This window comes from Rhinolophus sinicus, chromosome 3 (assembly GCF_057876585.1).
Source record: "Rhinolophus sinicus isolate RSI-liver-muscle chromosome 3, RSI-T2T, whole genome shotgun sequence".
Classification (NCBI taxonomy): Eukaryota; Metazoa; Chordata; class Mammalia; order Chiroptera; family Rhinolophidae; genus Rhinolophus; species Rhinolophus sinicus.
In genome coordinates, this window is record NC_142503.1 from 64,476,595 (window position 1) to 64,501,181 (window position 24,587).

The following is a 24,587-nucleotide window of genomic DNA, read 5'->3' on the forward strand; positions in this document are numbered from 1 at the left end:
GCCTGCAGTGTGGCCTGCCTAACAGGCCCACTTGTTCAGTTAGCCAGCCTCTGGGAAGCCACCTCGTGATGAGTCACCCGGGAGGAGGGCGGGAGCAGCCTGCGTCGCATCCCGGGACCGCCCAGTCGCTCTCTGCGGGCTCTGCTGGACCTTAAACTGAAACCGTGGGGGCCGAGCCCAACCAGGAATGCAAACATCCTGACAACCCAGCTGAAGTCTCTGGGCCGGGAAGCTTGACACAGAGTGAGTACTGATTTCTGCCGCTTCTCTCCAAGGCTGCGTCTGACTCCCAGGAGGGCGGCAGCTGCTTTAGTGCGGGTCCTGTGTGTCCCAGGCTCCTACCTACCCTGCTGTTGGCTCTCCCGGCTTGGACATGCGCTTTTTCTAGTCTCTTGAGTCTGAAGATACATTCCTTTTCAAATGGGTTTTAAGTTAGTGTGCTACTTGTCGACCCCTCCTCCCAGTCGGTGACACTTGCTGGCTCTTCAGCTGGGAATGTGTCTGGTCACCTGACGTGGCAGGGTTACAAAACCAGGCATATACATGACCCGGGAATAATGCTGAAAGAAGAAAAACAGCAGCTATGTCTATATAGTTTGGCACTTTTATCTCTAGGATTATACCGGATCCCCCACTTCCCCGCCTTTTCTGCCGGCCCTGCCCCCTCCACTGTGATGACTGCTGTTTTAGACAATGAGCTCACTCACTGTAACCTCTCCTATGTACCTGATACATGCTGGGTGTGGCATGGCAACTGTTGGAACATGTTTCTGTTCTAGTTCCTTGAACACAACCTGAGACTGTGATCCGATAACATCTCTGAGGGTTACTTATTGTGTCTATCTTTCAAGAATGTAGTGTTTACATAGAGATTTAACAATCTTTTCTATACAGTTAGAGTCCCAGCGGTCCTCAGTGCAAGAGGCAAGTTCTTTATTCCCATTTTATACTTTGAGAAAATTAGGCAGAGAGTTTAGGAAGCTTTTTTAAGGGACAAGACCTTGGGACTTCTGACTAGTCTTCTAGGAATCCAAGTATGAATCAGAGGAACAGTCAAGCTTAATCAGCAACTCCGGAAAGTTCTTGCTGTGTGAGATGCTTTTTAGAGAGAAAACCTCTGCATTGCAGGGGAAGTCAATAAGGAGTGGCACCTACTATCAAAATGGGAAAGTTTGTTTTCTTATCAATAACTATGGAGTGCCTTTTCCTGATGTGTTGATTGTGGGCACTGAATTCAACTTTTCACACTGGTGGTTCAGCATCTGAAAGGATATTTGTTGCTAGGAATGTGGTGGGGAGGGAGTGCTGTCTGGGTTCTAGGAGACAGTATAGGATTAAAACCAAATAGTGACATGTAGCAAAATCATGCCTAACTAGGAAAGGCCACATCTACCGACTGATGGAGAAGGGGTAGGCGGCTGGTAGCACTGAGGGTGGAGTGACAATCCATGTGCACGCAGCAAGGACTCTTGGAGCCTGTTATAAACAAGTGAGTGTTGCAGACTGCACGACAGTGTTGATGAAGCAGCACATTCACGTTGTCTGTGGTTCAGTTCACATGCTTTGAGAGAAGATTCCCAATGCGCTAGAGGAATTGATTACATATCATGTTTCCCCCAAAATAAGACCTAACCGGAAAATAAGCCGTAACATGATTTTTCAGGATGCTCGTAATATAAAATAAGCCCTAATGTGTCTTTTGGAGCAAAAATTAATATAAGACCCGGTCTTATTTTCAGGGAAATACGGTAGGGCTTATTTTATATTACGAGCATCCTGAAAAATCATGCTAGGGCTTATTTTCCAGTTAGGTCTTATTTTCGGGGAAATACAGTAATTGGCTGAGTATTATTCTCTCCCATAATGAAAATTTGAAAGGTATCACATAAAATAACAGTTTGAAAGCATGAAACTAAGAGAGAGAGAGGAGAGAGAGGGAGAGAGAGATTAGGAAAACATGACAAATTAATTTGAACTAACTTCTTAAAATCAGCCAAGTATTTGTGTTCCTATTATTATTTATAATAACAGTTGTATCTTTAAAGCATCACTACTTCTTAGGTGGAACTATTTACTTTTCCCGACATGAACTGTCTAATTGCTAGTCCTGTTTAAATAAACCCACATGTATGTGTGAGTGTGTGTGTGTGTGTGTATATATACACATATATATAAAGATATATATATATATACACAAAGATATATATACAAAGATTTTATATATCTTTGTATCTTCTCTTTCATTATACTTTACAGTGCCCTCATTTTGGGCGCTATATGAATCTGGAATATATGTTTTAGCACCAATGTCTGATCTCATTAAGAGGAACATATTTTATCCTATGGTTTTTCTGATGTATTGAATTAATAATCTGCATACTGGGAAAGTACAGTGGGTCTTCACAAACAATTGCGTTTTATTTTTTCTCTGTGAATAGCTTTTAACGTAAAAATGTCAGCTACCCAATGTTTCTCAACAGGGTACTGTTGGCATTGAGGTTGACAGCTGTTAATTGGGCAGGACTGTCTTGCTCCCACTGAATGCCAAAGCGTGACCAAAAGCACTCTTACACATATTTTAATTCCTTTAGTTGGGTGCTATCTCCCCTGGTTAAGAATGAGCCATAATATTTATATGGAAAGCCATACAAATAATTACTCATTCCCATTGTTTCCAATTCTTAAGGGCACTTTACATTATATCTTAAGACATGCTTGCTTCTGAGCAAGTCCATATATTTGGACATTGGAGGTTCAGATGGAGCTGTGCGTAATCTTACTGCTAGCAAAGTGACATTGTTACTCTTCTCTCTTGTCTACACTAGGCAGTAATAATAAATTATTAGAAAGTGACTGCAATAGGTTCCAGGAAATCTGCGTAATCTGTATTAGAATAGGTTATTAACCATTATAGCTACATTTACTGAAAATTGCTATGTCCTAGGCATACGCTGATCACTTTACATGATGTGATGATAATGCAATGAGATAGATACTCTCATTGTGCCCATTTTATAGATTAATGAAGAGCCTGATCTCTTCACCACCACACTACTGTTCCTTAGGACATATGTAACAATTCTCCATAACATACTTTCCAAAAAACTGAGCTGCAGTGCACAAAAAGTTGTCACACACTACAGTCTCGTTTGGTTACATAGTCTTATTTAGCTCTGGTTACTACTTTTGTTCTTAGAATGCCAGCTTTTTACTAGATTGTGAGCCCCTTGAAGACAGGACCCACATCTTTGTACCCCCATAGCATCTGCCATAGTAGTTGCTCAATAAATACTTATTGAATTGCAAAAGAAGGTTGCTTTTATCTTAATATGAATAGAGCCCTGAGATGCCGTTGCATTAGTACAGAGATTTATCCTGGGTAGGTGGAAAAGGCAAAATTACATTCATTTTTATTCTACTTCATAGGATCTATATGTAGAGTTTTGAAACTTAATATCGGTTTGTACTTTGGCTAAAGGTTAAAGAGTGGATAATCAGAAAAGATCAAGAAGGAACTCTTCTTCATTTCTTGGGGGAGAAAATGGGGGGATTCTACAATGGGCCAGACATGGTGCTAAAGATACAGAAATGAGGTATACGCCATATAACAAATATAAAAACACAATGTGAAAAGTGCTAAATAGCATTGCTGTCAAGGTGCTATATATTATAAGAACACAGTGGAAGGCTGACAGAAGGGGGATGAGGTTATGATTGTGGGCCTGTTTTTCTGGGAATAAAGACTGGGGATATGAGTCCCTTCAAAGAAACAACCAGGAGGCTGGTACAAAGTGGAAAATCCAATGGCCAAGATGGACACAGACCCCAGGGACTGGGATGTTATTCAGGGGGAGTCCACTTAGTCAGAGGTAGGACTCTTATAGTCTAATACACACCCACCTTCCCACACATTAGCTCTCCTCATTCATTATTGTCGTAATCTCTTCCTTCCATACTTGCCCCCAACTCCCAGTTGGGAGACTACCGTCTCCCCCTACACTTGTACGTGGGCTCTTATGTGGGATTGAGAGGCTCCATGGTACATGCTGATTGCAATGGATAAGATGTTGGTAACCGTCAAGGTAAAGTTGACTAGCGTTTCCCAGTGTGTCTTGCCATTGGACTCCTAAGGAATGAAGACATAACTGTGATGTAAGCAAGGCCCTCCTTAATTGCAGAGAATGAGCTTTAACAGTTGGTGTCTCCTTAGAAAAGAGAAGGTTCTTGGTCTGCAAATAGAGAATGCAAGCCAGTAGGGTAATTCCGGACTAATCCACGGCCCTGGGACTCACCCAGTACTGGTCCTGAGGATGTGGTACACACCCTTGGAATTCCCCAAGACAGTATTACATGACGGATAGCATCTGCGTCAAATTCACCTGGGATACTTACTTAAAAATGGAGATTTCCCAAGCCCTACCTCAGACCTCCCCAGTCAGAATCACTGAGGAATCTATGGCTTAAGCTGCTCTCTGGATAAGTCCTTACTACTGTTCAAGTTTGGTAACCACCGTGCTAAGAAGTGAGTAGGACTATACAGAGCCTATCTGTAAGTAGTCTTCTGGCCTTGGAAGTGCAGTGAAATCTTGGTGAGAATTCCAGGTGTCCAGAGGGGTTCAGACTTCTGAATCATACTGAGAGTGCCCCGTGAACTGACTGGTGTTCATGGCCCACTTTTGGAGCCTAAGCAAGAGCCTGGACCACTCCCATTTCACTCAAAGTTGCCATAAGAGATTGAGGCCAGCTTAGTATGCATGCATGTTCTCTAGACTCTGTAACGGATTTGAGGTCCCCTGCACAAGTGAATTAAGTGTAAAGACCTAGACCAGGCCTCAGAGCCTCCGGAGATGCCCAGAATAGAGTTGTTAGGGGAAGGGTGAGAGAACTCTGTTCCTACAGAGAAACCAGGGGCTCAGCTTTCTGCGCGTTGTTTCTGTATTAGCTATACTGAGAGGGTGGCCAGAGAAAGTAACAGAGAATGGAATTATTTGAACCTCTTTCAGATACATATGTTTTGTAAAAATGTATTCCTTATCATGAAAATAAGCAATTGTGTTTATATCCAATAGGGCAAAAAAGAAAACGCTTTTATATAACTCCATGACTGTGGCTAGTCGTCATTAGGCCTTGAATATAAATATTCTCCTGCTAACAATTTATCTAAAATGGTGCCTCACCCACTTTCAGACTTGCATCTTTTCATAATATGTTATTTACAAAGATGTATCAAGTTCACAGGGCTTTGCCTACCGCAGGAAATTGAAACTGGTAGCCAGACTATTTTATCTTCCCATATTCTTAACGTCTCTCTCATACTCACCATCTCTTGATTTGTCTCTATTTATTTAATTTTTCTTTAAATTTTATCCAGTATTTCTGTATGTCTGGAACAGAAGAGCGTTTGTCCATCAGCATTCAGACTTATTTTGTTGGTCTGCACAATGTGTTAAAATGTTTGAAAGCCTTTAGGTGAGGAATGTATGCTCTGCTTTGTTGGAAAGCTCACTACGCCCTCTTCTTACTGGCCTGATACACTCCTTCAATTCACCCAACACGTATTTTCATTTGAGTTTTAGACCCCTGATCTACAGAGATAGACAAATATTAGTTTCTAAAAATGTAATTAATATAGCATTTGAAAATTGCATCCTGTTTTAAAAAAAAAAAAAAAAAACACAAAAAAACCCTTGCAGCTGAGCTGAATAGTGGATGTGTATAACATTAAGAGTTTCTGTAATGGTCCAGAATATCTGCCTATAAAATGACAACAGTGTTGGCATTGGATTGTCTACAGCATACAATTTCTTATAGTGTAAGAAAGGGCGTGGGCTGTCAGCATAATCACAAGTATCCCTGAGTTTTAGGGCCGTAAGACTGAAGAGGACAAATATTCTTGAGGTCCTCCAAGACTCTCTTTAGGGAACACCTAGGGTCTTGTTAGCACTGGCTGGAAAAAAAAACTAGCTGGGAAGTACTTTTGAAAAGTAATTTTGTGAATTTATTCTAATATCTTATGTGGTCTGGTTCCTTTCTTTTGATCAAATGAAAGTATGAGGAGACTGAGTTTGTTGCCAGGAGGAAAGTACCAATAGATAACAATAGATGGTAGCAAATAGTAGTCATTTCATGGACCCACTATAAAGTCATCTTGTTTTAAATTACCTAAACAAGTGATTCTTAATGTCAGGGAGTTTCAGAATCACTTGAGGGGCTTATAGCTTGTTGGTATACAATACTTCCTCTTCCCCCTGCCCTTTCCCCTTTGTTAGTTTCTAAGTCCCTGTGCGTCCATCCCCGTCCCTCCCCACACACTGTCTGTGAATGAGTGTTCCTGGGCCAAGAACTGTCAAGCTAAGGTGTTAGTGCTTAGCCAGTCACATTACCCCATAACATGACATGCACTGATTGTGAAATCACTATGTACATTTTTAGCACAACATGTTTAAATTTAAAGTATGAATTTCTCTATATTTTGCATATAGTTTCAGTGACTAGAATTAATGATCATTTTCCCCCAGCAATGTTATAGAACTAAACTATCTTCAATGTGATATCTTACGCTAACCTTGACTTTTAAGTCAATCAGTCAATTAACTTATCATTAATTGTTTGGAATTTTAGGTACATCATTAAGAAACAATGTACACCCATACTGAATATTAAGAGACCAAAAAGGAAAGGTTAACCTCTTTTGGCTGTTGAATTTGAGGCTTCCCTTGGTTTTAAGAATCTTTTAATTATTGCATTAATGGGTGTTGAATTATTCTCAGTGTTTTTGTGGTAGGCCAGGATTCCTAGCCCAGCATACTTGTACTAGAATTGTTTTCTTCTCCAGTCCTCTAACAATCGTTTTCTTATACCTCTTCACAATGTTTGAATATGATAAACACTGATCTACATATTTGCAATTAAAATCTTGGCAAAATACACCAATTAATTTCCAATTGATGTGGTAAACTACATCTTCTCAGTGTATGTATAGCTGCTCCACATTCTCCTACAGACCAATGAACTGAAGGTTTGATTACTGTTCAAAATGGAAAGACAACCAATAGGAATCAAATAAAACTTAACAAAGGACGTTCTAGCTAGTTTCGAAAATCTGAAAATAATTTTGAATGCTCTGGGAGAGGGTCCAGCAGCATGTATATAGTTTGGAGAAACTCTCCAGGATCTAGATATGTGAAAATACATAGGAAGAAGAAAAAGAAACCAACCATTTATTAATTTATTGAACAACTATGCTAAGTGACTTACAGAGGATTTCATTTAATCCTCTTAAGAGTTGCATATTTTGCAACTAGGTCAGTGTGTATTAGGACAATTTTATAAATGAGAAGACTAGGGCCCAGTGAGATTAAATAAGTATCCTAGGTCACATGGCAAGATTCTTCTTGATTCTAAAGCTCTTTTCAGTAGACTGGTCTCATAAAACCCTCCACTCAGTAGTTTATATCTAGGCAGTTTAAATAACTGAGAAAGGAATTTGTATTTAAATTCAAAAAAGCCCTAGAAATCAATATTGTGCTCTCTATTGTTCTGCTCGGTATCTTCATACTGTTGGAATTCTCTCTGATGAATAAGGTTTCTTGCTTGTGTGAAAGAGAGTATTGCACACTGATTGGAATTAGCAGATAATAGTTTTAGTGACAGAGTTTCTTTAGACATTTTAACAGACAGCAGAGAAGGGATAAATTAGCTGTCTTTGAAAGGGGTGAAATTTTTTAATAGCAGGATTAAATAGTACATAACTAAAAACTTTCTTGTCGTGTAGGAATACGGAACTTTTGCTTTGATTGAAGGATAAGCAGCACTGTTCATATTTTTACATCAATTTCAAGTGAAACCTACTTTAAAATCAGTTTTTCTATTCCACTGGATTTTTGTCCTAGGGAAAAGTGGGATGAAATACAGTGGAAGATACTATTATTATTCCGATTTTACAGATGAGGAAACTGAGGCACAGAGCAGTTAAGGAATTTGGTCACAGTCACACAACTGGTAGCAGAGCTGGAATTCAAACTCAAGTGATCTGGCTCCACAGCCATTCTCCTAAGTACTGCAGAACACTGCCTCTTTCATCTCTGCAAAGATGAAAGTTGCTGTTAGTATACATTTGTGAATTTGTTATTCTTAAAGGTTTCTGTCTTGGCATAGAATTCACCCCTGATCGTTCACAGAATGTAAAAGAATTTACAAGACTCTACAAGAGTAAAAAGATTTTTTGAAAGTCAAGGAGAGAGAGAGTTTTGTTTGAAACTGGCAGAAGAAGTTTCACAAGGGCAGTTTAATATAAAGAACTGCTGAGACAGCGTGGTAAGAGACATACTGGCAAACGGAGCTGTGCCGGGCAGAGCCCGATAGGGACAGCTGCACCGATGAGAAGGAGTGCTGGGGTTTTATATTTTTCTAAGCAGGATGTAGGGTGTTTGTCAGCTTGCAGGGGGGCTGCCGTTACAATTGTCTTCTCCTGGGAATTGTCCTGTTTCCATCTATGATGGGTGTCAGCTTTGCTGTTGCGGTTGGAAAGTGTTCTTTTCCCATATACGATGGGTGTCAGCTTGCAGGGGGTTGCTGTTGCAATTGGGAACTGTTCTGTTCCTACATATGATGGATGTAAGGTGCTTGTCAGCCTGCAGGTGCAGTGCGAGCCAGGGGATTCAGAGCCAAATGGTTAATGTTTAGCTCATTCCTGTTAGCTCACAAGCTCGCTCCTGTTAACTCTTTACTTGTCTCATCAGTTTCCAGAATGAGATTTCACTTCACTCCACATTTTCATTTTGATTATTTAAAGATCAGCTTGAACACGGAAGCCTTGTTACAATTCCTGTCATATAAGCCTTCTTATTAAGAACATGCTTCACTGAGAAGCTGGCTGCAAGAATGGGCATGTGACAGGGTCCATATCTTAGCTGTCACACGATTGGCTCTATCTCAGTATTTCCTTATAAATTCCCACTCACTTTCTGTTAGAGATATTTTGAGTCTCTCGTCCCTGTAGAGATTATTAGGCTGGCAGTTGGTTTTATAATACAAGGACCGTAGATGTTCTCATGTCCTCTCACTCTGTTAGGTCTACACCTAAGAAATGAATTTGAATGCACTTACGGAAGCTAAGCTGAAAGGCTCTGAGGCGATTGTTCAGCAGAGCTCAGAGGTTTTTATCCTTATACAATAATCATAGCAATAACCATATATGCTTTAGATGAGCTCATAATCTTTTAGGGTTTGTACAAAACTGTGCTGCTACCAAGATGCCTGTTTCTGTATCGACTGGAACCTACACCTAAACAAGCCATGCCTTTGAATCCAAAGAAAATGCCATAAAGGAAAATAATGTTGCCCTTTTTTCTTTAAGAAAGATAACATTTATGTGTAACTTCTCAATGCAGAGTGGTCACCACAGAGCTGCTCTTCCATTCAGAGACTGAGGAAAACCTTTGAGGCTGTTAGTATTCCTAAAATAATGAAAATCACTGCTGTTAATCACTTATCTCGTGCCAGACACGGAGCCACACACTTTATAACCATGACCACATTTAATCCTCACTACTGTCTGATGGGCTTAATCACTTTTATACCCAGTCAACAAATTAAAATAGTCAAATTTGGAAACGTTAAGCAGCTTGCCTGAAGTAACACTGTCAGAATTAGATCCCGGGTCTCGGGGACGCCAGAGGCTAAACTCCTGTGTTTCCCATTTGAACATGTATCATTGGGTACATTACTTAATCAGCTTCACATAATTGCAGCATATAATATCAGAGTTGCAGAACTCCGGAATTCTCAAGCCTGACAATTTATAGATGAGGAAACTGTTCCAGAGAGGTTAAGACCAAGGTCACATACATGGTCAGGGGCCATCTTCATTGTTCATTATGTAGCCTCTGTTATGCTGAAATTGCTGGACTCACAGGCTTAAGTAAATCTAGCCAGACAAACTTTTTTAGGGGAGAACTGGAAGAGGAAAGTAGGCGGTCCTTTCCAGGTCTAACTTCTCTACTTTGCTCGTCTACCATGTCATGCATAGTTGGAATCATTTCATGCATCTGAAAAGTAATCAGGGTCCCTAGAGACAGGAACATAACTTCTGAAAAATAGCTGCTTTTCTATTCTTTGATGACTAATCCAGGCTGTGTGGCTTGCTCTATTCCTTGCCCACAAATAATTATAATTACAAGGGGAAAAAAAAAACCAACAACACTGAAGTACTGACTGGATTTTGCAAAGCAGTAGTTGCCTCGTAGTATCGGAAGTTCAACTTCATGCCTTTTGTGGATGTTTTTCTAAGCACTTGGGATGGTCCAGTGTCAGAGCTCATAACCAACCAGACACTCACAGGGTGTAGCCAAACGTTCCACAGCCTCTCTGGCTTGGATACAAGTCATAGTTCAGCTGTGGCTATTGTCCCGGTTGCCAGGCAACATTTGGATGTTTATTTTGAAGTCTGCCCAGATGTTGCATCAGAGGCCAAAGCTTCATGTGCTCTCCACTTCCCACAGCAAGTAGAGCTTAAGTGTTCTATTTTTATCTTAAGTCTGTGTGTCCCTTTTAACGCTGTATTTCATGCATGCGCAGCATACTCAGCTGGAATAAAATCAATCATCTTCTGTTTCCCCCAGATAATGTTCAGACTGACTCATTTTGCAGTGCTCCACTTCATCTAGTGCGCTGCACTCTGGACTGAGTATCTCTGGTACTTTCCTGTCTCTAAGTCTAGCTCACCTGGAATGAAAACCTTATCTCAATCTGACTCTCCATTTATTTTGAAAATCCAAATATTTTGTTTAAATTTCTAAAAGTAGGGGAGTCAACTTGTTATAGCCCAAAGTGCATGGGCGTTATTGTCATATCTGTTCAAATGCAAGCTCCCACCACTTCTGTACTGTGAGATCTTAGGCAAATTACCTACCTTTCTCATTTATAAAAGGCAGATAGTAATGGCTACCTCCTAGGATTTTATAAAGATATATTGGAATCGCTTGTCAAGTTCCTGGCACATAGAAGATTCTGTAGTCCCCACCTCTCTGTCGATTACACCACAATAAATATTAAATAAATAGTTTCCATCTCCCCTGTGAAGTGATTCCTAACCACCTTCAAACCCGCGTCTCAGAAATAGTCTCCCACTTCTGGTCTCTTATAACATCGTATTGTACCTAAGATCCTATCATAACCGACTTTATTTCCTATTAACATATATGCTGAGGTATAGTTTGTGCCCTAGGTAGATCTGTGGGCACAAAGCCATGTTCTGCCTGACAGAGATGGTTTGACTTCATTCATAGATGATCCATTGTTTATCTTTCAATGGAATTCATGTTTGTTTGTTTTTTGTTTGCTTTTTTTTTTTTAATTTTATTAAATTTATTGGGGTGACATGGATGGATCTTGAGAGTGTAATGCTGAGCGAAATAAGTCAGACAGAAAAAGCAGAGAACCATGTGATTTCACTGATATGTGGTATATAAACCAAAAGCAACAAAAGAACAAGACAAACAAATGAGAAACAGAAACTCATAGACACAGACAATGGTTTGGTGGTTGCCAGAGGGTAAGGGGGGTAGGGGGTGGGGGGTGAGAGATGAGGGTAAGGGGGATCGAATATATGGTGATGGAAGGAATTCATGTTTTTGTTACGACAAATACTGTGCTTTGTTAGGTGACTGAATTGCAGGTCTCTAAAAGCACCATTACGCCATCTTACTAATTGAAGGCATTGCAAGAATGCATGTCATGGTGTGACAGCATAGCAAACAATAGACAAACCTAAACATCTGAATATTCATTTCCTGAACTGAATAATCTATCATTACATAACGAAAACTGTGAACCTGTACTCCCTGAGTCCATAAATGGTGTCTGTGCAGAATGGCAGTGCTTTCCTTAGGAAGCCCCTCATCAGCCCTATGGTTTATTCCAGGTGTCTTACAGGAAACAGCTCAGGGATTTTTTTGTGTACGTGTGTTTTTTAAGTTGTGCAACTCCCAGCTTGGTAACAATAAGGATGTACCTGACTAGATGTTTAAATTGTTTTCCTCACCAGTTTTCTGACTTGTGCTTTGAACAAAAAATTTCTGATTGTTGAGTAAAACTCATAATGTTGCTTTTGAGCCATCTGAGAATACTTTCGTGTTTATGCATGCACAAGTTCACACATTTATTTAACAAATACTTGTTAAGGAACTACTGTGGGCCAGGTTCTGAGAATGTGCAGCAATGGAGACAGGCATGGCCTTGCCCTTCTGGAGTTCAAGTTTGAGTCTGTCTTGTAGATCCTGTGAAGAAAGAATTAAAAAAAAAAAAAAAATCTATGATTTTCTTTCTTTCATTATTTGAGACGTGTTATTAAACAAGTATCTTATTAGGGTTCAGAAACAAATTATTTGTTTTTTTCGTGTGCATCTAGCAGAGCTAGTTTTAAAAGTTAAAAATCAGTTATTGCTTTGTCAGGTTTTCTTAATTAGAAAATGTTTAATATTTATTTTGTGTGTTGTTCATGTTGCCCTAATATTTGGTATCTAATTTGACTCTCACAATAACCCTGTGGACCGCATGCTATTCCCATTGTGGGAAACAAGGCTTAGCAGGTGTAATCGACTTGCTTGTGGACTCATGGACACTAAGAAGCCATCAGACTGAAACTAAAGTCTCTGATTATTAATTATATTCTGAGTCTAGCATTAAGAAAATGAGGTACTAGAATTATACTTCATTCTTTGATTAAATGAAATTTTTAATTGATGATTAGGAAACGGAAACAAAGATTGGAGTCAGCAGTGATTTTTGAGCTGTTCTCTGCTCCAATACACTCAGGGCTCTGTGAGGCCCAGAAATGGCCCCTGCCCCTTGGTCAATTTATAGCTTCATTGATAAGACATGACATACACTTTGAAAAGAGCTCAGTAGGCCTCCAATGAGGCATATATGATTGAAGTGTTCAAGGGAAAAGTAAAAACGTATATAAGAGTTGAGAAGTTAATATGAGCTAAAGCAGGTACAGGAATTGTATCTTGAGCTAAATCTTTACAGGGAGGGATAGGTGGGACCTGAACAAGGAAAAGGCTTTGTAGGCAATAGGAATGGCAAGATGAAAGGCTCAAAGGTGGAAAGAGGCTTGATGGTGATGGTGGTGATAACACTACCTAGCACTTGCCTGGCATGTATCACTTGCTGAGCACTGTTGTAATTGGTTCATGTAAGTTAACTTACGCTTAAAACAACCCTATGAAGTAAGAAATGGTACTATTCCCATTTTACAGATGAGGACACTGAGGCACAAAGGGAGGTTAAGTAACTCACTCGAGATTCCACATGAATTCAGTGTCAGCTGGAATTCCACCAAACAGTCTTGAGTCCAGAATCCCATCTCACAGTGAGTTATGCTGCCTAATGAGGTGCCTATGGGACAGAAAGGACACCACCCTGGTTGGAAGAGATATGTGGTATGAGCCATAGCGTGAGAGGTAGTGGAATAAGTAGGTTAAGTCAAATAATGGAGAGTCTAAATTTCAGGCAGAAGACATTGGACCTTACCTACGTGGGACACAGTGGGAAATCATGGAAAGTTTAGTATTTCATCTGAGTGAGAACATGGTACACATTTATTTCAGATAAATTAGTCAGGCAGCCATAGACAGAAAAGACTGGGAGCTAGAGATGGGCGCTGGAGAAGGGTGGGAGAGAACCAGCCATGGAAACTATTACAAGGGCCTTGACGTAATACAGGTGTGGGAATATGTGATGAGACCAGGAGTGTGGGTAGCAAAAGAAATGAAAGGATAAGGATGGTGGTAATGACTGGAACCAGCATTGCACCTGCTGCAGGTGGTTCAGAGCCAGATGAGTCCCCTACATTTCATCATTTGACCCATATAGCAACTCCAGAGTCAAGTGGTATTACCCCCATTTTACAGATAAGGGAATGGGGGCTTCAGGAGGTTGATTAGTGTGGATTCCTAAGTACTGGGGCACGGATTTGAGCCTGTCTGCCTTGGCTTCCTCATTTTAAAGTAAAATAATGTTGCTGGTGATAAAGCAGGGCCACTGATAAGGTATAGAGAATTGTTCACATTAAACATGACAGTTAGAGTCATGGGGAGAAATCAGGTTCTGAGCTAGTAATGATATAAGAGGAGAGGGTTTGTGACTGAATATTAACACAGAGAAAAATAGAGCCAGTGGAAGAGGCTTCCAGAAGGAAATAGGTCAGAAGACTAGGGAGGGAGCCTGCAGCTCCTAGTGTCACAGCAGCCATGGGGGAGAGGATGGTCTGTGATTCAGAATGAAACTGCTGATGGATTATCAGGTGGAAAAGAAGAGTACATGTGTGCAGCTGGCGTTCCTAGTAACCCTCAACAAACACAGGCGGATGGGGTGGGTGAAGGGTGATGCTATAGTGCTGCAGGTGGGAGGATATAGGAATGCTGCCGGTGAGGAGAAGGGAAAACAAGCAAGGTCTGGGCTGAGGTGAAACAGTTCTGACTCATCTCATCAGCTGGCCCATTCTCTGTGCACATTCTGAACCAAGCCAGCCAGTGACAAGCCCAGACATCAAGGTGAGGCTGTGTGACTGAAGGGGAGGTGAGGGAGTGTGGATTGCCGTGACCCAGCTGGAAGTGCCCTGAAAGAAGCTGGGAGTCTTCTGGGAGCTCAGGCAAGTGAGAGGACTCTATTAGGCGGAAGACAGAGAAGTAAGGAGCTGAATCTAGCTTTCGTCAGCCAGATTTAATGGCAGCAGAATGGGTGAGTCAGCCCTCTAGGATCCCACCCCTTCTAAGGAGCCATTAATTCTCCCAACATCGCCGTTCGCCAGGACCTGTGGGTGAGCTCACAACTCTCGCCACTCACATCCAGCATCACAGGATGGATGAGGATGGTCCTAGGTCTTGTATCTTTTCTTGTGCAGCCTCACTAGACACTGTATGAACAAGAAAAAGCCCTGGATAGAGCCCTGCTGTGAGTAAGAGAAGGGATCAGCAGATCAGTGTACCCAACAGACTGCTCTTTTAAAGGGACTTCATCCAGTGGCAGAGACAATTCATGACATAATTGTGTGATTACCTGCCTATATATGGTACTGTGAGTAAGTGATCAGGGAACTGGAGAAGGAGGAGAATATCCTCCCACTAAGGGCCAAATGCAGTTCAGAAGTTACAATGCCAGGGCTGGGAGCTAGTAAGATACACCTGAAAGGAAGGGCGTGTGGGATTTGGATATTGGGGAAGAGAAGCATCCCAACCAGTAGCACTTGTGTGAAAACAATGTCAAGGGAGAGAGAAATGAGATGAGCTCTGAGCAGGAATCGGCTGGCTGCCCGGGGCAGCTGTTCTGAATTGGGTGGTGGGTGGGATTGGAGCCTAGGGGTCTTTAAAGGCAAGAGAAAGGACTTCCGTGTGATACAGTGGGCAGCAGGATTTCCATCGCTGGTTCTACTTTAGAGGGAGACGTGGCATGAGGGTGACATGCGGGAAGATTAATCTGGCCAGAACAGGTAAGAGCTAGAAGGCTGTATAGTCTAGGAGACCTTTGCAAAATATATGTGAAAAAGGAAAGCAGTTTGCATTTTCCAAGGGTCTTAAACGCATGCCATCTTTTCCTCATATCGCTAATTATTTACTGCAGTAAACTTCCAAAATTATTACTATAGCAATTAACATATTTAAAGAGATTTTGTTGAATAATGCCAGAAAATAAGATGATATATTGGATAAGTACGGGATTAAATATTATTTTTTTCTAGGCTGCAGTTACTCTCTTATCAATATTGGTTTATTTTTAATGCAACTTGACAATACAACAAGATTATTTGAGGTGGGCCTGAAACTTAGAACATTTGTTTTGTCACACAGAATTCTATTCTCCTCACACCTCTGTTAGAATACTTTTGTACTGTAAACCTGCTTAACTGGTGTCTATTTATCTCAGTGGACTACAGACTCTTTCAAGGCTGTGATGGTCTTATCATTGTGTATCCTCACCCCTTGGCTCATTGCTTTTTAAATAGCAATTGTTGAATGGGTGGGTGGAACATGATTATAAAAGGTATTTTTTTCTCTGCTTTGTTACTCTGAGTTATGCCTTAGTTCAGGTTTAGAAATGACTAATAATACTCTGATGTTAAGAGACTTGCATGGGTCATTTGGAAAGCAAAGTATTGTTATAGCTGCAACTCGGTCTGATCTGCAGCACTAATTCTAATGGAGATTTTTTTTGTACGAATCATTACTGATGGCTGTGTTTTAAAATTGGCTGCCTCTTGATGTTCACAGGACCGGCTAAATGGTAGGTCGTGCAGCACAGTCACTCAGGTAGCCGAGGTCCCAGCCTCAGCACACACAGCAACGAGTCCTCCCTGACTTTTGCCTGGGTGATGCTCCTTATCCTTCATTCGCCACATCAACTTCACTTCCTCAGCGTCACCTGTCCTGACCTGACTCTGGCTGCCTAATCTGTGTTCTTGTGGGACCATTTCTGGAGCTTACCACAGTAACCATTGAAATGATTATTCTATTCATGTTATCTCCAGTGAGGCTAGAACTGTCACACAAATAGGGGCCTATCTATTGGTTTCACCAGTGTTCCCATTGAAACAGGAGGGCTACCGAGTCCGGGGTTTATGCAGCCTACGCCACTCAGCCAATAGACGGATGCAGGAGTTGGGTCATAGAATAAGCGTTTATTATCAGAGCACCGGTGGTCTGAGAAGGCAGAGGGTTAACACCTCTAAAAACTGCCTTAACATTCTCAGACCGCCTTAGGGTATTTAAGGGAAAGTCTGGGTGTTCCTCCAGAGGCTATGTGAGGGTCCAGGGGTCTGCATGGAGCCTTCTTTCTGGCAACATGGCTCTCTGGTGGAGTCAGCAACCCAGGAGCAATGATGGGAGTAGCCTGGTAGACCATTGAGATTGTGATCAATAAGCCTAAGGGTATTAATCATAAGTTTCAGGGTAATTTTCTAAAACAGGGAACTGGGTAGGACAGGACATTCCAAGCTCAAGCCACAGGTGGATGATCTGTTGTTAAGCTCTGTTGTTAGGTAGGTCAAGGAAAGGTGAGGTCAGCAAGGCCTCTCCTACAGGGGTCCCACACCATCACCTGACGTAGTACCTGGCACAAACTAAGTTTGAATTAATTCTTCAAAAATTTGTAATTGTGTTATTTATATCCATAATTAGAAATTCAAAAAGTACAGAAGATTTAAAATGAAGGTACATTCAGTCCCTCACTAGAGATAACAAATATTAAAAGTTCCTTGTCTTTACGAATAGGAGAAAAATTGAATAAACTACAGTTGGCTGGAGTTGAATGGGTTCACAATGGGGTAGGATTATTTCCCTTTATTTCCAGACCCCATGAATAGCTTTCCTATTTCAGTTTCACAATGTTAGTGCCTTAGTGATGGTGGAATCTGGACTGAGGTGAAACAGTTCTGACTTTCATGGAGGAATCTATGCTGAGAGTAGATAAGTCCAAGGCCTTCGGCTGAATTCCCATGATAACGTGCTCCATGCTTATTAATATAATTCCTTATACATTGTACTGTTCTTGGTGGGCCTTTGACAGTCTTCTTTCTAGGAACAAAGGATCACCTCCAGCTATTGCTTAATAAAATAGTAAGGCAGATTGGAAACCCCAAGGCTATGTGATTTGGGGAATGTTTTAGTCAATTTGGATGTTTAGAAAATACATTAGTGTTCACTAGAAGATTTGCAGCTTCAAAAGCACTTTCATGTGAAGTGTTTGGTCTTTGGTAGTTTTATATGGTTGAGGGAAATCATTGAAGGAGTGGGATGTAGCAAATCAGAACTTCTTGCGTTTGAATGGGAATTTGTACAACCAATTCTAATTGTGGAAAGAATAGTGTACATATGAGTACATTAATCCCCACAAATTAAAACACTCTCCAGAAAAAAATGAACATTCATATTTGTCCATTAATTTGATGGGGCAGGGGAGGGGGGACCTACCTTGGTACATCTTCCAGTTCTTTGTTGTAAAGACAATGTGAGACAGACCACGTCATGCCCTGCTACAGGACCAGGATGTGTGTGTGCGTGCTCAGTTGGTGCCTAAGGGTGCTCAGGAATTGTTAAATTCATATGATTATGTTGAAAAATCAGTATACTGAAGCTTTGGGCTTTTATCTGTAAATTGTGGTAATTTAGCTCAAATCACTACCATGTTTTCCATTACATGAGGTCTGTGGGGAAGGTGATTTTGCTCACGGGCCATGGAATACAGTGGGTTCACCTTGGAGTATGTGGGGTTTGGGAAAGCGGAGTCCAACGGGAATGGATGGGCTTATCCTACCCTGGGTCTCTGCCTCTGACACAGCTCAGGGTCAGGCATCAGAGACTGGATACCGGGTATTATTGTCAGGGCAGCAGCTGTTTCCTGACAGCCAGTTACTTAACAAGGAAGCTTGTGCCAGATGGAATCCCTGGGCTCTAAAACTAACGGACTCAAATGTTAAGGAGGTTTAATGAGCCTGGGTTGGAATTCACAAAGACAGTAATTGTCTATTTAATATTAACCAGTGTAATATAAGTTAAGTGCTAGAGTAGGTACTTAGTCCCATGCAAGTATCACACACACATCCCACTGCTTGGGGGCACATTCCACTACCCTCTTGTGTCCCTGGCAAAGGTGTTTCTCAAACACTTCAGTTACCATTCATCCCCCTTGCCCTCCAGGGAGGAACCTAGATGAGACAGATATGCAGTCTGTCTCCCACATCTCTTCCTTACTTGACACTGAATGGACAATTCTAATCGACCTCATTCTGTTTCCCAGAGCTATGTCCCATTCCTTCTAAATCTTGTAAAACTAATAATTTAAGGAGCACCTACACTGTTCCATTTTATACACATTATTTTAAATACAACCCCGCAAAATAGATATTATAGACCCCATTTTTATATACTTGGGAAACTGAGACTCAAAGTTACAGAGCTAGTAATTGGCTGAGCTGGCATTTGAACAAAAGTCTGTCAAGTTTCCGAGTTCTTTCTAAAAATAACACAAACAATAAAGATAATATTTACTGAACACTTATCTACCAGGCAGTAATAAACTTACAAGGTAGCTGTTATCTACTAAAGAAAAATTGAGAAAAGGAAAGGTCAGAAAATTTAAGTAACTTGCCCAAGATTATTTAGTAAGTAGCACAACCAAAAGTTGAACCCATTTGATCTGGTCTCAAAGGCTTCTACCACCCTTGGCAAACACCACCTACTGGACCTTTGTGGGAGTGGTACTCTAGACAAGGTGAAACCAAGGTAAAGAGGTAAGAACGAGTATGGTTAATAGGAGCTGAAGGATGAAGTAGGTTGTAGATGAACTAGAATCAGACTTTCTATTTCTTTCCTTCTTAGGTATCTACTTCCTCGGCTTCACCCAGCAAGTCTTCCAGTATGAATCCCACAGAAACCAAGGTATGAAGAGTCTCCCGGGGCCAACTTGCACGAATGCCTTTAAATTGATTAATGTAAAGCAAAACAAATGTAGACTAGTAATTGACAGATGAGTTATATGTCCTAGAAAGCTTAGGTTATAGAAGTACACATTTTCTTTCTAATTTGTGGGGGTCTTTGGAAACTCAGCTTTCCTTTCAATATTCACCTCAAACAGCATCTATACATTTCTACATTATTTTAGAATATCTAGAAAAGTGTAGTCACCCAGAGTTTTTTTGGTCCTAGACTTGACTGAGTTTTTTATTTGTAAGATAATCTAAGTGCATTTGTCTGGATCTAAATAGGAGTATAAATTCTTCTTACTAAAATTATTTTATTATTCTAGTCCTCTAAAACTAAATATAAGAAATGAAAAAAGTTATACTAAGTGAACATAGAATGAAGTGAAACAGATACTGGTTATTTCATATACTTTCTAAAGTTTCTTTTTGAAATTTGAGTCATGGGGGGCACCATCTTACTCCATCTTAATGATAAACCTTTGTTCAGCTCTATTTGAGATTTATTCTAATAATTAGTTCTTGGAATTTCAGGAAAAAATATAAAACAATGTTCTCCAATGGGATTTTCATATAGAGTAAGCCAAGTTCTGGAGTTGGCTGAAGCTGTCTTAAACCCTCTCCCTTGGTTACCATGTCTCAAGCTCTATTTCTTGGGAGTATTCTGGGCTGGAGGATTAAAGAGGCGGCATTTTCAAGATATTCTCAACTAATTTTTATGAGCCAATATTCTTTAGTGCCTTTAAGATATACCTCAGCTCCATTATTATTAAGTTGCCCTTGTTTAAAATCACCGACACACATTTATTTTCTGTCTTCCATATTACTTTGCTATCCCAGTGGGATTCTATGCCATAATTTAGTACCATTGAGGGATCCTATGGCCTAATCTTGAACTCTTTTTAAAGGACATCGCAAATATCTTGAAACATGCTGTCTGAATCTAAGCTCTTATAAATGTCATCTAGCATTTATTTTAATTTTTAATCTAAAATTGTTATCTTGTATTTCACATTTACATTATTTCCTTAATTGTTTTCAAAATGTACAGTATCGGATCTATAATTAATCTATTAGCTGTCACTGCTTATTTATGCCAAGCTTAATCTTAAAAATTAAAAAATATATATGATCTCAATCTTAAAATCTTAAAACTGTAGTAGAAGCATCTACCAAAAAAACATTTCTCATTGACCTTAGAGTTCATGAAAACTAAAGAAAGGAGAGCCAAAAATACAAGATTTCCTTTTTATTATTTTGGTTCGCATTTTACCCATTGCCTGATTCTAAGCCACCTCCCCTGACTCTCGGCTTGAAATCCAATGGTTATTTTAAGTTTTCCAGAGCAAGTGTCAGCAAACTTTTCAGCCATCGCTAAGTATTAATCATGAGAATTCCTGGCAGTCTTATGGAAGTGGAGGAAGGGAAAAGAGAGAGGAAAGTAGAAGAAGAGAGAAGAGAAGGAGAGACAAAAATAAGATGCCCGTGCTGAAGTATCACCAGTGGCTGACTCAGGACCACTTTTGGTCTCAGTTCTCTTTCCTTAATGGATTTCAGTTACACTGTTCTCGTTAATAATCTTATCTCATGTGCTTCTGATGTTTGGCTCATAACGTTTTTACTAAACTCTTAGAGATTTCTATGAACTAGATAAGCGTATTTTTCCAAATATTTTGAGCTTTTAGAGAAAAGATGTTAAATTCATGATAACACCTATACCAAAGCCTTGTCATGTTCTACGCCTTTCAAATGAAATTCACTCTAGTTCTGAAAGGTGGTGATATGTCTAGATCTAAGTTCTCTCTCTTATGCCCCTGGCATATTAGAATTGGTAGTCACATGGCTGTGTGTGAGATGGAAAGTCAAATCACTTCTAATCAAATCATCAGGATGAAATCCCTGAGATTTCATGTTTCCCCAAAAGTAAGACCTAGCCGGGCAATCAGCTTTAATGCGTCTTTGGGAGCAAAAATTAATATAAGAACTGGTATTATATTATATTTATTATACTATTATATTACATTATATTATATTATATTATACCCGGTCTTATAGTAAAATAAGACGAGGTCTTATGTTAATTTTTGCTTTAAAAGACGCATTGGAGCTGATTGTCCGGCTAGGTCTTATTTTCGAGGAAACACGGTATGTCGCATGGACTGCTTGGAATTCTAGTTCCATACCAGCTGTGATGTTGAAAAACTCTTTGCTTTGATTTCCTTATCTGTAAGGTTTGGAGGAGAATGATAATAGTACTATGTTTCCCTGAAAATAAGACCTAGCCGGACCATCAGCTCTAATGGTTCTTTTGTAGCAAAAATTAATATAAGACCTGGTATTATATTATATTATACTATACTATATTATATAGGACTCGTTCTTATATTAAAATAAGACCGGGTCTTATATTAATTTTTGCTCCAAAAGAGGCATTAGAGCTGATGGTCCGGCTAGGTCTTATTTTCGGGGAAACATGGTACCTATCTCACAAGACTGTGTAAGCAAACAGACATAAAAGGGTGTTGGCCAGTGCCCAGGAGGAGCTGCCTGGTATAGACAGACAATGCCATGATCGAGAATACACAGCCCCAGCTCCACTATGGATATCTTCAGGGAGTTATTTAACTGTGTGTGCCTCAATTTCTCATCCATGAAATGGGGGTGATGATGATGATGATGATGATGATGGTGATGGTGGTGGTGATGATGATACTGTCTCTCAGGATTATTATGAAGACTAACTGAGTTGAAACATGTGAAGTTTAAAACAGTCCCTGGCACTGAGGTGATCAATAAGCATTACATATTATTGTCATCATTGCTATGTTCAGCAGCACCACCACCATCACCAGAAATAAATTTAGGAAATGTATTAGTGATTCCTGATTAAAATGTACATTTCATTGTAAGCTGCTTGCATCTGTGAGTGTACATTCTTAATTGTATTGTAGATTTCTTCCATGCAAAATCTTCATTGCCAAAGTACAAATTAGAAACTATTAATAGATTCAAACCACTACAATAACAGCTTGCTTATTTTCCTTGTTAATCATTTAATAAATTACATTTGCACCAACTCAAAAAAGCATAATAGCGCATATGGAAATTCATTAACTAAGACCTAGTTTGAAAGGATGCAAAGTTTGAAATTTCTTTAAAAACATTTCTTTGATCATGAGCTTTATTTCTTTCCCAAAACCATAAGTGTGTTGGCATAGCACAGGTACATTATGTGAGGAAGGTATGTATCTTCATTAAGGAAGCACAAGACATTAGGAGGATATCTGGCATTAGCCTCTTTAGATAATAGAATAAAAAAGAGAAGTTTATGCGAATACCACCAAACAGATAAAAGGGAAAGAAATGGCAGCAAGCATTAGGCCTGATTTTTAATCTCTTACTTTGAAAAGTTCATAAAACGCTTAATCAAGTCTTATTCCTGTTTTCCTGTCTTCCCTATACCAAAAATGCATGTGTGTACTTAAGGAATTGTCTTTTTTGACACAGGTAACCTTTGGTTGGCCAAAACTTTTTAGAATAGCCCACTAAAGATCTTAAATCATAACCAGGTCTTCAGAAGCATTCCTAGAACTTTAGATTAGAGCTCTAGATTTTTATTGTGCAGTAAAAACCCATACATTATTTACAAAATTGTTAGATTAGGTTGCCAAAGTTTCAGAAAACTTCCTGTCACTATTCCTTTGATCATAACCAAACATGAGAAATGTAGGTGGAAAAATATTGTTCAAGCAGCTTTTACACAGAGAAGGGGAAGGAAAGGGATCTGAAACTAATTTTATTAATGGAAATCCTACAAATTTTCTATCACCAAAAAAAAAAAAGGCAAAAACAACCAAATTGAAATATTTGCTTGAGACTTTAGAATTTAAGCACCTACAATTTCTCGCAGTTATATACATCCACACAGAGTGGACGCAGTAGATCAGTAGAATGAGTCTTGATATAAAATATTAGCTCTATTTATACATGGTACTTATTTGACTGTCAGATAAAATAACACCACACTTGGGGGCTATACTCTTATATTAGGCCATTCCAATCAGCCAACAGATGGAAGGACTGCATCCTCCTAACAAGAAAAAACACAAAACACAGGTGATGTATTTCCTTGTACTAGAGCACATTTCTAATTACTAATAGTCACTTCAGCTTCTCAGCACGTGCTAATTGCAGTTCACAATCCTCTGTAATGCTCAGACCTGTCACAGACTTTCTGCTAGGCTGTCACCCATCGCTCACATCCTGGCATTGAACATAAATTTCACCGCTTTCTGTGCCCTCAATTCTGTCACCATCTCATTGTTTTATACTGTTAGCTGAAACCCGTGATGAGCAGTTCATTCATAGAGATCGATCATGCTAGTGACTTTAAAAGAAGAGGTTTTTAAATTGTATTTTGCTTATGTATTAGCTACAATGTTCATAGTAATAAATCTTTACATATCTTTGATAAAATAGGAAAAAGTAAGACGTAAATTGGTACCTAAATAATAAAAGCAGACTGTTAATTAGTGTGCTTAAGTGTTTATCTAGAGTTATAATTCCAAGCAAATTATGATAATCTTAACTCATAAAGTTTACACTTACAAATACATTAAGATCATCTCTTTTTAGTTTCCTTAGTTGAAGAAACTCTATGATAAACTTTTGCTAATAATGTCCATTCTCCCTTCCTTCCTTCTGCTTTATTTTTTCTGAATTTAGGCTGTTAAAATAGAACCTGAAAAGAAGTCACAGTCAACTAAGGTAAGTTATTTAAGTCAACTAGTGAGTTATTTGGATTCTTGGCAATAATAATGAATAACCAGTTCCTCCATTGGTGGTACTGCATGGTAAAAGGATTTTTGTCCAGTAATTTAATTAATTTTATATTACTCTTTTGAACATGATTTAATAGAGTATATATATAATAATTATAACATTACATTTATAGATTGTTAAAGTTAATGTGTAATATTTTATAAATAAAAACAATACATTTCAGAAGGAATTTTGTTCAAATCTACATTTTTTTATAGGTGAAATAATTGTTTTTAAAAAAGCAACAAGAAAGGGAGAGAGGGCAAAGAGTAATGAGTATTCAGTTACT

At 39.5% G+C, this 24,587-nt stretch overlaps 1 protein-coding gene across 9 annotated transcripts in view; it reads left to right on the forward strand.

Moving 5' to 3' along the window:
• CAST (calpastatin) overlaps window positions 1-24,587 on the forward strand; it is a 110,661-nt gene that overhangs the window by 39,905 nt on the left and 46,169 nt on the right. For 4 of the 9 annotated variants that reach the window (XM_019727906.3, XM_088796643.1, XM_019727910.3 and 1 more), the window contains exons 4-6: window positions 19,377-19,436; window positions 23,528-23,593; window positions 24,203-24,244. In XM_019727906.3, the coding sequence (XP_019583465.3) occupies window positions 19,377-19,436; window positions 23,528-23,593; window positions 24,203-24,244 (168 nt within the window). Of the gene's footprint in view, window positions 1-80; window positions 244-19,376; window positions 19,437-23,527; window positions 23,594-24,202; window positions 24,245-24,587 lie in introns of those variants that run through there. The other 5 variants (XM_019727913.3, XM_074328684.2, XM_019727909.3 and 2 more) reach the window with 3 other exon arrangements.